The 14230-nt window shown below is 33.3% G+C and overlaps 2 protein-coding genes and 1 long non-coding RNA gene across 5 annotated transcripts; 2 read left to right on the forward strand and 1 right to left on the reverse strand.

The window, feature by feature from the left end:
- Nucleotides 1–708: 708 nt before the first annotated feature.
- On the forward strand, nt 709–1515 carry LOC146901508 (uncharacterized). The gene has a single exon (XM_085737061.1). The coding sequence runs from the start codon at nt 709–711 to the stop codon at nt 1513–1515; it is 807 nt and encodes a 268-aa protein (XP_085593187.1).
- Nucleotides 1516–3519: 2004 nt separating this feature from the next.
- On the reverse strand, nt 3520–7571 carry LOC146901509 (uncharacterized). 2 transcript variants are annotated; one of them, XR_015022782.1, is made up of 6 exons: nt 7087–7571; nt 6852–6948; nt 6519–6660; nt 6386–6430; nt 5261–5331; nt 3520–4134 (listed from the first exon to the last, which is right to left on the reverse strand). It is a non-coding gene; the product is annotated as an uncharacterized LOC146901509 (long non-coding RNA). The 2 variants fall into 2 exon arrangements; XR_015022783.1 differs by lacking the exon at nt 5261–5331 and having other exon boundaries at nt 7087–7554.
- A 1549-nt stretch (nt 7572–9120) lies between these two features.
- Nucleotides 9121–14209, forward strand: LOC146901510 (AT-hook motif nuclear-localized protein 1-like). 2 transcript variants are annotated; one of them, XM_085732663.1, is made up of 6 exons: nt 9121–9864; nt 11353–11451; nt 12523–12590; nt 12855–12986; nt 13166–13330; nt 13741–14209. In XM_085732663.1, the coding sequence occupies exons 1-6, from the start codon at nt 9468–9470 to the stop codon at nt 13975–13977; spliced, it is 1098 nt and encodes a 365-aa protein (XP_085588789.1). In that variant the 5' UTR covers nt 9121–9467; the 3' UTR covers nt 13978–14209. The 2 variants fall into 2 exon arrangements, with proteins under 2 accessions (XP_085588789.1, XP_085588790.1); XM_085732664.1 differs by lacking the exon at nt 11353–11451.
- The last annotated feature ends 21 nt before the right edge of the window (nt 14210–14230 follow it).

Raw genomic sequence — 14230 nt, forward strand, 5'->3', positions numbered from 1 at the left:
TTCTCTTGTAGGCCATCCCAAATCCAGAAATTGCTCATTAGAGTTCATCGACAAGCGACCCAAAGACAGATTACCGTAGTCGGTTTGATTACCAGGATTATCAAAATTAAAGTCAATACCTGGAGAAAAATGAGATAGTAGGTTTGTTGGTGTTGGTGGGCGGTTGTAGTTTGGGTTGTTGTACATTGGGTTGTCATATTGTGGGTTGTTGTTGGTGGGGTAATTAGTGTTGGATGGTCCAGCTTGGTTTGGGTCATGAAATGAGGAGTAGTTGGTGTTGGATGGGCCAGCTTGGTTTGGGTCATTGTAACCAAAGTTTAGCATTGAATTTTCTTGGCAAGTTGACTGATAATGGGGCATGTATGCATTTCTCGGGGTAGTATATGGTGGTGGTTGAATGATATTTTGTTGTGGGGTGTCGAGAAATTCATACATTATAGAACCATGAATGTTTTGTGTTGCGGTGGTTGTTGTTTGGTTTGTGTCGCGTATGATGATCCTCAAAATGGATGGCACGATGCTCCGACAAGCCATGTGTTTTGTGTCCGACACATTGCACAAAACTTTATGCGATCATTCAAGGATGGAGAACTTAAGAAGAAAGTTGAAAGCATGGGTAAAAATCATATCTTTTTCCTTGTAAATTCTACATATTATTTTATTTAACGAAGACACATCTAACTTTTTAAAAACAATGCAGGTTACGCCATGAACATCCCATTATTCGAATACTACCGCACTGAAATCGCTGTTGCAGACCGAAAGGCTTTAGCATGGGTCGACAACATTCCCAAAGAAAAGTGGACTCAATCACATGATGATGGTCGACGATGGGGCCACATGACAAGTAACTTGGTAGAGTCACAAAACAACGTGTATAAGGGTATTCGAGGACTCCCGATCACAGCTATTGTGAAAGCATCCTATTACAGGTTGGCGGCCTTGTTTGCTAAAAGAGGATATGAGGCAGCCGCAAGGGTAAATTCTGGTGAGCCATTCTCAGAAAACATCATGAATTTTCTGAAGGCTGAGGTGATTAAATCCAATACTCATCATGTCACTCAGTTTGACCGAGATCGGTATACCTTCTCCGTTCGTGAAACCGTCGACCATAAAGAAGGATTACCGAAGGGAGAATACAAGGTGGACCTGCAAAATAAATGGTGTGACTGTGGACGGTTCAGAGCATTACACCTACCATGCTCACATGTCATTGCCGCATGTTCTAGCTTTAGGCACGACTACAAGACTTTTGTCGATAAAAAGTTCACGAATGAGTGTGTATACGCCGTATACAACATCCATTTCGACGTGGTTCACCACCAACAATATTGGCCTGAACATGTAGGACTAAAGGTGGTTCCTAACAAGTCCATGCGCAGGGCAAAGAAAGGGCGTCCACCAATTACACGCATTAGGACCGAGATGGACGATGAGGAAACTGAGAGAAGATGCGGCGTGTGTAGAATGCCTGGACATTCCCGCAAAGATTGCATTAATATTACACATCAGTAGCAAGCTAGTCTTTATTTTTTTTTTTTTGTATTTGGTATGTTTTTTTTATAAATATTATGATTATTATTATAATTACTTTATTATAAATGTCTAAATTAACATTATTAATATATTGTCCAAAATAATGCAACAAATTATAAAAAATACTTGCTATTAAAATGTAAATGACATTTTTTTTAACTATATTAAAATGAAAATTACACATTGCAACATTAATTAGATGAAATAACATATTTTAATTTATTTATTAAAACTAAATTTCATATTTTTTGGTAAAATGGCGTGGGGCAAGTTAATGGTACCTCACAACTTGGAGTTTTGGGGTATTTAATTTTTTTTTTTAAATAAACCTAAAAATATCACACAATCTTGACTTGTGGGGTATTTAAAAAATTAAAAAAAAAATAAAGTACCTCACAACTTGGAGTTGTGGGGTATAATAAAGACAAAATTTTCACCAACTTTCAGGGTATCCCACAACTTGGAGTTGTGGGGTGTCAGGTGACACAGCAAAAGTAGGGCATTTATGGAAAAAATTTTAAAAGTAGGGTAATTTTGGATTTTTGGCATAAAAGTAGGGTAGGAAAAAAAAAATTTCTCATAGTTCCTTTTTGTTGTATTTTACCCGTTTTAGATTAAAACTAGAATGATGACCCGTGCGCCGCACGGGTCTTGTAAGCTAGTATAATGCAATCAATAGTTGGTGGATGTAAAAAATATAAATGAAGATATTACATTGTACTATACAATTAAAACAAAAATGAATTTGTAGAAAGACTGAAAATAGTAATAGTAAATTTGGATAGTCGTTGATAATTAAAAAAAATTGGTAGTTGAAGTTTGAAAATCTTAGTGCATTTGAACATCTTAGTGCATAAAATTACCAATGCAAGTGCTTCGTAATTATTCAATAAAATTACCAATGTACGTATTTTGTAATTATTCAATGGCAACAACGTAAAATCTCATTCTAACAACGTAAATGTCCTTATTCTAATAAGACTAAGGAGAATTGAGCGAGGGATCAATTCGTATTTTTTGGGAATGAGTTGCAGACAAAATTAGTTATCATAATTACGAAATACTTCTTTTTAGACCACATTTGAAGTTACAGTAGCATTTTCACCATCTTCATTGATTATTGATATTTTCAATTTTTATTGTGAAGTAACTCTTGAAATTGCAACGTATAGTTGATCATGTGAAAGCACATACGTTGGAAGATATATTACAACATATTCAAGAGATTGCCCTTACTCTTATTAGAATCTAGAATCTAGAATACATAAATCAATTTCGCTACAAATAATTAGAACTGCTTATTACAAATTTGAAGCTTATTGCAACAACGAAGGTGATTACAAATGTAAAGAACATTGTATTTCAATGACAACAACGTAAAATCTCATTACCAATGCACACAAAGTAATTCATACTATAGTAAAATTTATGCCTTTACCAATACCAAATTGATCCCTCGCTCAATTCTCCTTAGTTCAGTTAAATTTCATTTGATGGCTCTCACAATCTGTTTAAATAAGTGTCTTATTTGTACTCACAACACTGATTTTGAAAATTATTAAAAACAATTTATAAGAACGATAAAGTATTACGCAGCAGTAAGAAAAGGTACAATAAACATAGGAACTTGAGGTACCAAACAAAAATATTACATTATTATATCAAACAAAAACATTCCCAGAAATATGTTAGTAACAATGATTTTACAAATGATTTTAGAATGATTTTTTGGTCGTACGATAAATAAAAATGAAAAGTGAATAGACATTCGATATATTAATAGTTAGAAGACTCAATTGATACTAACAATTTACTCAAAAAAAAATGATACTAACAATTATAGTAGATAGATCTTGTCAAAAAAAAATAAAATTATAGTAGATTGACAATTATAATAGATATACAATAACTCATGTCTTTAGTTAATAAACGGGTGTCAATAATTTTAAATTTTCATTTGGGTTGATGGTGGTCTCTTTCCAATTATTTATTTTTTTAAATCGGCAAATATTATTCTCGTCGAGATTGTGTAAGCAACACGAAATTCTCGCGGACCAAAACAACCAAGAAGAAAGAGTACACATGAACACTAAAACAAACACCTATGATAACCACCCATAACAAAGCTAAAAACATAAGCTTTATAGCCCAAAAATAGTTGCTGCTAAAGGGAAAATATCACAGAAGCAGCAACACAACCTAACTAAAAAAAGCACACCAGCTACCACTAAACAACCCACCACATCTAACTATGATGCTAACATATTCCAACACAATTTAAAACAACCGCACACTTGCTTGAGCCAAACAGCAAGCTTCTAGCTGAAACCGAAACCAAAAAAGAGAATACTCCAGCATCACAGTGAAACTCCACCTTCTGCACCTAAAACCGGTCAGCAACAAACTTCAACACAAAACCAAAAAACCAGCAGCCGGACAATCCCACAGCACCACCTCACCAAAAGGAATACCGCTGCGTAACTATGCTAAAACCGCTTGCAGCCCCTGTTGATTTTCTAATTGATTTTCTATTTGGTGTTTTCTCTAAATCTGTTAGCACCAGATCAAACTTGTTATTTCAGTCAATGGCTACGCTACCTGCAGATAAAAAACAAATGGCATAAGTCCTTGAAACTTTTTAACGGCGCAATAAAGGAAGGGTGACTAACCATTAACTTTTAAAAACACAATCTGTTAAGGGTTCAAGCATTTAAAGATGCATGGAGATAACTAAAACCTCCCACTGCCATGAAACTATGAAAGAACTTAAACCTGCCACTGTCAAGATGACTAACTACGCAACATAAACATGGAAAGAGAAAACAACCCAGCTGCCAAAACTATAACAAAATACACTAAAATTTGGACCTTATGATGTCTTCAAACACGGTCACAACCTATAAATCCTCAAAACTAACAATAGCGCTAAAAAGTTCTGATCTCAATATATGATCGCAGAAAGAAAAGAACCACAAAGTATGGCTTGAACATACACCAGCATGACTTCATCAATAGTAGATAAATGCAATAACTTAAGAAATATCAGTTAAAAATCATTCATACTTCAATCCAAGTTCTAGTTTGGTTTAACTAACTTTGGTGGTTCACAATTTCAAAATAGGCCTTCTCATTACTTCATTAAACTGAAATTTTCTCATTAAAAGCCTGCAAATTTCATACATGGTAGGATATGAGTGAAACTATTAGTATTCATTTAACATGAAGAACCAAATTCATAAAAAAACTCATCTCATACTACCAAGCATTTCTAAACTCCAGCAAATGAATCAAATCGAGAACTAAAAGAATCACAGACAAAAATAATAGTTGTATAGTTTAAAATTCCAACAAACAAAACGAATCAACTTAATATGCAGTACTCAATATAAGAGATAATGTCAAAGGAGATTGAAGGAGGATGGAGAAGAAAAAGAAACGATTAAATATGAGTCTGTACATGGTAGATTAAGAGTAAGATGAGAAATTAGGGTTTGTATAAGTCATAAAAAATAACGATTAAATATGATAGAGATTTGGATATGTCTCTGACTCGAATATAATTATGTCTGCGACTGTCAATGTCAATGTTTGTCATGTGACTGCAACTGCCAACATATCACAACTGCACCTATTATTTTCTCCAGCTATAAGCACAATCACTTGAGACATATCACATACCATAAACACAAATAAAGTCGATATATCTCGTCAAAAAATCACATACCTTAATTCTCTTCCTTCATCTATTTATCGGTTATGTCTCACGGTGTGGTTGGTGCGCGGCCAAGCAAATCACTTGAGACATATCGGGAACCATTAAAATGTCTTAGTGAATTAAACATAGTATAGTAAACTATATACATGGAAAACTGAAATATGTGTGATAGATCAATTGCTCAAAGCTGAAACTTTAGAATCTACAGATTTCGATGCTCTATTTGCTTGAAAGAAAAAATAGCAGTGCTACATAATAAATAGATTATCATCAATACAACTAATGGGTCTCAATTGATTTAACGTTCATAAAGTTGTTAAATCTAGGGTATTCACAAAATTTAAGGGACTGAATGAAAACATAAACTTATTACTAATATCAGCCAAACCAACTTTTTAATCAACATTTGTGCTTTTAATTAGCATAAAATTAGGAAAATAATTGTGGCAGCTCAAAATCTAAGCCTTATATTTTTCCTTGTATTTTGAATGAAACAATAATCAAAACATGAGCAAACACTTGAAATAAATCTAACACTATTTTACAGACATCTTTGCAACAGAAGTAATTAAATGCATAATGAAATAACATCATTTATCAAGGCTGACTAAACCGAAGCGAAAGCAAAAATTTGAAGAAAAAAAGGACATCAAGAAGAATGTTCAAATTGCTACATGTAATCAAAAGATTAGATCTTGCCTCAAGTTTCAACAATGATCTTCCACCAAGACATTACCAGTGGAGGTCACAATTTGAATTTGGGAATAAACTCTTACGAAGACATTACCAAAATCATACATTTTAAGAAAAAAGTAAGCACTACAGTGAAGATAATATAGATCACATGTTATTTAGACATTTAATCAAATACATAGTATGTGTCAATTTCTAATGGAATTACAAAATTATGAAAGGACATAGTATTCAAATACCCTTAATTTCAAATACATTCAATTTCGTTTTCAACTATAATTCAAAAGAGAGCATCACACAATTCCAAAGAAGAAAAGAAGAGTCTTTAAAAAAAAAAATCCAAAGAGAGAAAGCAAAAAGAACATAAAGAAGAGGAATAAACGCAAAGGATGGAAGAATAATGATTGAAATTTCTGCAAAAAGAAGGATAAACTAACTCACTGTCAGCCTTGATCATCCCATCCATTGCAACATGGTGCGTGATATCTAAAACGTAAAGTAGCAACCAATCAAAAACCAAAATCATAAATGGAATCATCAACCAAAAAAAAAAAAGTGATTGTATAATACTCACAATGAAGTCCTAACATACAAAAAAATGCTTTCATCATAGTGATGCACTTAGAGCGCTCAACATTGAAAATCTGATCAAGAACAATGGCCAAATAGAAATTAACTTCCAAATGTGTTCGTCAAAACCACCAAGAGAACCAATCCTGAAATATAAAATTAGTAGAACTACTATTTAAAATCTCAATTCACTTCCAAATATAAGATGAAATACCAAATCATAAACCGGAGAAACCATAAACAAATTCAGATAAATTATTTACACATAAATAAGGAAAAAAAAGGGTTAACATCAAATCCTTTCATGAAAATCCTTTGAGGAACCAACAAACCCTACATCTGTAATCTTTCTAGTCATCTTCTGCTACAGTCTTCAATCCATCCAATTCACAGTTCCATAAATTCGATCAACAATCACTGACATTCATAGCTAACTGTTGGCAAATTCATTTCAGAACAAATCAATAATGATAAATCAAATTTTCTAAAATGAATCAACCCACTAAAATAATGAAACGAAGAAAAAAAGATCAAATGATTGAAGCATAAGGAAATATGGAAATCGAAAAAACCTGTAAAAATTGATCTCCTCCAGTTAACTCCACCGCAATCCACTCTCGCTACCACAAACACCATCAATCGCTCACTGAATCGCTCTCGGTTCTGCTTGTTATGTTGCCACTGCCGTATCAGTTCCGGAGAGAGGGAGTTTGAATTTGAGAAGGAAAAATTGAAAATGGGTTTTGGAGAAGAGGTGGAAGAAGATATTCGGTTTTGAGAGAGAGAGAGAGAGAGAGGAGGCTGGTAGTGAGAATGAGAAGAGTGGATCGTCGCCGGTCGTGGTCACCGACGATGAAGATTTAGATTGTAATGAAGGAGGAGAGAAGAGAAGGCCAGAGTTAGTGATGGTGGTGATATGGCTGCGGCGGAGATGAAATGGAGGGTTAGGTCAGAATGATTGTTTTCAAGGAAGAGAAACAGGCTTGTTGAGTGCGCGTACAGTTGTTTGGCTTTTTTTTCTCTATAGCTGTTTCGTAATTAAGGTTTAGGTCAGGGTTAAAACAGGTATTTTATTTGCTAGGGTTTAGGAAAAATTAGGGCTTCAAAATTGACTTGGGACAACTTTTATATATAGAATAGATACATTTTTGGTATTTTAATTTATTTTTAGGTGTCACTTTTATTTTTAACCTTTTTCTTCATTTTGATCCCTTTAGTTATAAGCATTTTACACTTTAATCTCCACTATTTTATTTTATTTTGAATTTTTAAATTATACACGTTAAACACTTTCTGCCCTTAAATGATTAACTATAGACACTTTTGTCCTTTAAATGACTAATTTTAGACACATTAATTCTATAAGAGATGACTAAAGAGATGGTTAAAGTGCCTAACATTTATAAGTTGAGAGATTGAAGTTTATAATTTAAGAGGCCAAAATATAGAACTTACAAAACTTATAATCTGAAAATGAAACGTTATAACTAAAGTGTACATCAATTGTAAATTAAGGAACCAAAATTGAACAATATTATTTTTAAAAAACCAAAGTAAAATTTAAAATTAACATATAGATCAAAAATATAATTTAGCTAAAGATAAGCAGCTTAATGGTACTATGTTTTAAAAGTTTAAGAGGGACGAGAGGGAAAGACTTAAAAAACAAATGGAAGGATGAAGTGGAAGGAGTGAAGATGGTTTTTGGAAGGAAGAATTTTGAAAGGCTAAGTAAGTATTTTGAAATTACAATATAAAATATGATTATATTATACTTCTATCACACTTAATTTATTTAAAAAAAATGTTTTATAGTGTCCATAATTTAAAAAAAAAAGGTAAGACTATCCCTCCATCCAAACATATATCGATATTGCTAGACTAAATATATTCATTTAGATCCAATCATGAGGTTTCATAGTTGTGCATGGGATTTCAGTTGCCATCTAAAAAGATCTAACGACGCAATCCGCTTGCAATTCATGTGTAAGTGTAAGTAATCCTTGATATATATAAAATTATCATTTCCATGTGAAAAAAAAAACTATGTTTAGTGACAGAAAAAGGCACTGCTTAAAATAAATTTTTGACCGAAATGTATTGTCATATATGGCTTGGCCTTCCCTCAAAAAAAATATATGGCTTGGCCTTGGAGACTACCTACCAAGCTTTCCTTTTCCTTTCAAGGGCAATTTCTTTATTTTTAGGCAACCTATTTTACTTTTTCATTTGTCTAATCTAATCTACTAAACTCGATCTATAAGGTAACATGTGTGGTGATTTTTTCCTTCTTTTATTTTTTAATTTTTCCCATATTCACACAAAATATATTTTAAAATGGGGAAGGAAAAAGAAAGCCCTCCCAACAACTTTAAAACTATTTTATATATTTCTCCACCAGATTCCAACCATATCTAAATAATTATATCCATTAAATATTATTCATTGATTTAATACTAATTCATAGAAATAATATTTTAATTCACTATTCAGTACCATTTCTCCTTTTCCTGTTTATTTTTTTAATCTCCAATTTGGACAGTCTTAGGAAAGTTAGGAACTCAATTACCTGAACTACAAAACAAGGATTCATTTTATAAATTTCCACATTTTCATTTCCTTTGTAAACTCCAAAAATTCAATTTTCACTCGTTCTTTCTACACAATATATTTTCTTTCTATTTTCTCAAAAGCAGAATATTATTTTTCCTCTTTCAAATTTTAGATTTTTTTTTTCATCTGACACTGCTATTTTTTTATTTAACGATGAAATTTATGCAAATGGTGCAAATTTGAAAAGTATTGTTCTTGTTTTTTTGCTCAGTTTCTCAAGCTTTTTAATTAGATTTTTTAGCTTAAAATTGTAATCTGTTAATAATTTCTCTTTTAAAAAAAAAAAAAAATTTACCAGTGAAGTTTTGAGTGTTATATGAGTTAACAAGTGTTTGAAAACATGGAGGCTAGTGGTGGTGTTAGTGGTGGCGTTACGGTGGTCGGATCAGATGCTCCGTCGGAGTACCACGTGGCTCCAAGAACAGACAACCAAACTCCGACCACCGGATCAGCGGTTCAGCTTTTAGCGGCGGTTCAAGCAGGTGCTCCTCCGCAACGACCGCCGTATACGGCGGTGGTAACGGCGTCTCCGGCAGTTACGACGGTGCCAGAGAAGAAGAAGAGAGGAAGACCGAGAAAATATGCAGCGGATGGTTCAGTGACAGCGGCGCTGTCTCCGAAGCCGATATCGTCATCTGCTCCGTTGCCGCCGGTGATTGATTTCACGGCGGAGAAGCGTGCAAAAGTAAAGCCAGTTAGCTCTGTGAGCAAAACGAAATTTGAGTTGGAAAATATAGGTACTGCTTCTAACTAGAATATCTCTCTTTTTTTTGTCTACTTTTTATTTTATTTTAGAAAAAATTCAGTGTGAAATGTTACTGTTTTGGATTGTGTTGTGCTATGGTGTGTTTGGTTCTCTGTTGTTTGTGTAGTTAGAAATTTGGAATCAGTGTTTGACTTATGTTTATAGCTTATGTGGAAGTGAGTTCAGATTCAGATGTGGGACCTCAATAGTTGTGGTCTACTCTTGATAATGTGAGGTAGTCCTCTAAAGTGACTTAATGTTTGGAACTAAAATCTTTCCAATTCTAGGTATTATGTTCGAATGACGCTGAGTTTGACTAAATCACGGTGTCACTATAGTTTTTTTTTTTTTTTTTGTAAAAAAAATTACGGTGACATACTTATTATAATTATGCGAAATTCACCGTCAATTCAAACATACAGTATATGTTAGGCTAGAAATATGCAACTGATGTTTAACACTTTGGATTGAGTTGTTGAATTGAAAGACTTAAATATTATTGCGGGCAGTGTATTGTGTCAAGAGGTCAAGTTGACATGTGTTCCTCTTTTGGTCTTTTGTGGTCAACTCTATTTACTACTATTATTATTAGTAATAGTTAGTTGATACTGTTAAGTGGTTCTTCATTCCATTACAGCTTACTTGCTGATATGGACTGTTATGAACTTATGATACTCATACGTGCAAATAAATCTTGTCCTATGATTAAATTAAATTAAATGGGATACTAACTATTTGGCCGCAAAGTGTAAGCATAATGATGAAGCTGGAAGTCAACTTTTCAGCTTAAAAATAGCCCAAGAAATTTGCAATTGCCTAAGCTTCATTGAGTTGTTTTTCGTGTATGAGATGGTAATAATATTCAATGTGTATTGAATATGCATAGTTCTACAAACTAGTTTTCATATTGTAGTAGTAATCTCAGAAGCACGGATACACTAAAGTGGCTTCCGAGGCGTATCGGGCCGATATGTGCCGACCATGATGCTGATATAACTCGGAAAATACCGCGATACAGTCAATTCATCTCATGTGTTCGGTTTTCTAGTACATGAATTAAACTTTCCTCCTCCTTAATTGATACTCCCTCCGTTTCAAAATATAAGCAAAATTCATTTTTTAGGTTCATTCATTTAATGATGTATGTGGTTCATAATATGGACCACATCCATCATTAAATGAATGAATCTAAAAAGTGAATTTTGTTTATATTTTGAAACGGAGGGAGTAGTACTATCTAATTACATCCTCTCTCTTCTTTAATTGATACATGTAAATTGTGATGTATCTATACAATTCCACGGTTATCAATTGTCAATTTTCAAAATTGGTTTTTTCCAATGATCCCATTACCAATTTGCCCATTCAATTTCACGTTAACCAAATTCAATTTTCAATATTCTGATGCACCCATGTACTAATATATGACCATTGACCTCCTACCACTTTTCTCAACTCCTTTTTTCAAAATTGCACTAAGACACTGCACTACAATTATCAAGAGGAGACAGAGAGACATCTAGAACCAAAAGCAACACAATGTCAGAAGCAACTTCGAATTCCAACACTATAATTCTAAGTAAGTTTCTTTATGAAAATGTTTTACAAGATGATAATGCTCCTCTTTGGGCCTATGTCAGTAAGTTCTTACTATAAAGTAAAAACTCATTTGTTGAGAATTTATGGAACTGAAACTTCTGTGTGTCTTAATGTAAATGATGAGTATTTGTCTGAGTTGCATGCAATCTACCGGTGTTGGTGAAGGAGGAGATGAAATTAATACTATTTCAATATCTTAGTTTGGATTTTTCGAAGACCATGTTAAAAACTGTGTACTGAGTTTTGGAAGATAATGATTTACAATTTCTATTTTATATTTTACTAATGGTTAAGAGCTATGTTTTTAATTTAATTTTCTTAAGTTGAAATATTATATTTATTAGTATATTTTATATATGTATCGTATCCTATAATTTTCAATGAATGACGAATCGCCGTATCGGATGTGTATTGTATCTGATACTCGTTTCTTGTCTGTGATTCATAGGTAGTATTGTTATTTTGAATCTATAATTCCTTTTTTTCCATACATTGTTTTGAGTTAATTCAAATATGATCTTCCCTTTTTGTTTAACTTTTAATTCTCGTAAGGTTCTAAATTTGCTAATTGGATGAAGCTTATTTCCCAAATTTCTGCTTTTACATATGTGCACCAACTTAAAACTTTAGCTTTGTAATTCTCTAAAAATTTGGTTGATGTCTGAGTCTGACATATATGATATGATGTAGAGTTTTGAAACACTTATTTACAAATAATAAAATAGCATTTAGTTTCATATTAAATGGTTTTCCTTGACTACCTGATATAAGATATTTACCCTCTCAGATTGCTGCTGCACTCTACATTCTATGCTGTCTTATATATTAGGACTAAAATGATATAAAGCATCTTGAGATGGACTTAAAAGATTATTCTCTTAGAATCTTATTCTCTTAGGACAAAAGCATAGTGATGTTTCAACTTTTTATTAGATCTAAATATTCAAATTCTTAATTTGGCCAAAATTATAGACGCCTTATAATTGAAACGCCGAGACTTTTATCATTTTCAATTTGATTATTAATTATTGTTAACATTTACATTTTTTAGGTGAATGGGTCCCTTGCTCTGTTGGTTCAAATTTTACACCCCACATCATCACTGTTAATGCTGGAGAGGTAATTTTCAGAAATATCTATTGACTATGCTGTAATCCTGTTATTTGGGGAATTGAAAAGTCTTATTTACATGCATGTTTTTTGTAGAATGAAGTGATGATAAAATTAGGGACTAATTATAAACAGAATAAAAGTGAGAGGGAGCATTTAGTAACATGTTAATTTCCTGTCATATCTGTGTGATCACTTACTTCTTTTTCAGTGATAACTGGAAAATAGTCTAACTGATGATTGTCAGCAATTTTGTGTGTATGGTTATGTTAGGATGTTACCATGAAGGTTATTTCATTTTCTCAGCAAGGACCTCGAGCGGTATGCATTCTTTCAGCAAATGGTGTCATAAAAAGTGTCACACTTCGTCAGCCCGATTCTTCTGGGGGCACATTGACATATGAGGTGAAGCATTTGTGCAAATTTTTATTATCATTCCATCTTATAGAAGAGAACTTTCATTTGGTTCCACAATGCATTTAATGATCTACACAGTTCAAGAATGTTGTTTCTCGTGCCTTTTTGAGCATATAGTGGGATTGGATTATTTGCACGCACAGTTACTTATCTCGGTGTTTCTACAGGGACTGTTTGAAATTCTGTCTTTATCTGGTTCGTTCATGCCAAATGAAAGTGGAGGAGGAACACGAAGCAGATCAGGCGGCATGAGTGTGTCTTTGGCAAGTCCTGATGGACGTGTTGTTGGCGGAGGAGTAGCTGGTTTGTTGGTGGCTGCAAGTCCAGTGCAGGTATTTATTCTATCCGTAAGGGAGAATTTTGCAAATTAAAAGTGAAATAATAAATAAAAACAAAAACATTATTTCAAATTGAATGAACCTTTTTAATTTGGCGTGATTCAAGTGGTCGGTGGTTTGAGTCTCTTAAGCATGTGGTCATGGTTCAATCTCTAACTCATTTGTATTAAAATTCACCATTTGAGAAAGATAACTCTTAACTGCGCTTCGAATTTTCGAATAAATTAGATGCAGTTGCACGCATTTCTAGAAAACAAACCTTACAATGACAACTCCATTTCTAGCAAACAAACATTCAATGGCAACTCAATTATAGCAACATGAATAAGCTGGTGATTTAGTATTTACTCGATAACAAGTTTGTTTGATTCTGATCATTCCAATTTCAAACATGTATCTACCAGGTAGTGGTTGGTAGTTTTATGGCAGGAAACCAACATGAGCAGAAGCCAAGAAATCAGAAGCATGATGTGGTATCAACCGTGTCATCTCCTGCTGTTGTTCCCATCCCTACTCTTGATCCAGTACCTATTCTATCATCAGTAACTTCCTTCCGTGGAGATAATTGGTCTGCTGTGCCAGCATCGGATGCAAAGGATAAGCCCGCTGCTGATATTAATGTGTCTCTTCCTGGAGGCTAATTTCATAAGGATGCCTTATATATATGCATTTATGTGTAGCTGCTTTTACAATGCTGTAATGGGATTCCTAGTAGTTAGCTCACTTTCCTTTGTTTGTTTGTTGTGTTAAGGTTGTTGAACTTTGTACCGTGACCAACAAGTTTTCCATGTTTTACCAGGTTCCTGTCATTGTAGAATTTGAGTTACCTGATAAGATATGCTTTTTAATGATATGAAGTCATGCCTTAAAGAATTTATTTTGATGTGATAGTTA

This window comes from Medicago sativa, chromosome 8, assembly GCF_051527215.1.
Source record: "Medicago sativa cultivar Bolivia chromosome 8, Bolivia_mono, whole genome shotgun sequence".
Classification (NCBI taxonomy): Eukaryota; Viridiplantae; Streptophyta; class Magnoliopsida; order Fabales; family Fabaceae; genus Medicago; species Medicago sativa.

Excerpts from the sequence above, each read along its gene's own strand:
- LOC146901508 (XM_085737061.1), top strand. The coding sequence starts at position 709 with ATGAACATCCCATTATTCGAATACTACCGCACTGAAATCGCTGTTGCA.
- LOC146901510 (XM_085732663.1), top strand. The coding sequence starts at position 9,468 with ATGGAGGCTAGTGGTGGTGTTAGTGGTGGCGTTACGGTGGTCGGATCA. Across the intron at positions 11,452-12,522 it reads TTCCAACACTATAATTCTAA|GTGAATGGGTCCCTTGCTCT; the intron begins GTAAGTTTCTTT and ends TACATTTTTTAG. Across the intron at positions 12,591-12,854 it reads TCACTGTTAATGCTGGAGAG|GATGTTACCATGAAGGTTAT; the intron begins GTAATTTTCAGA and ends TGGTTATGTTAG.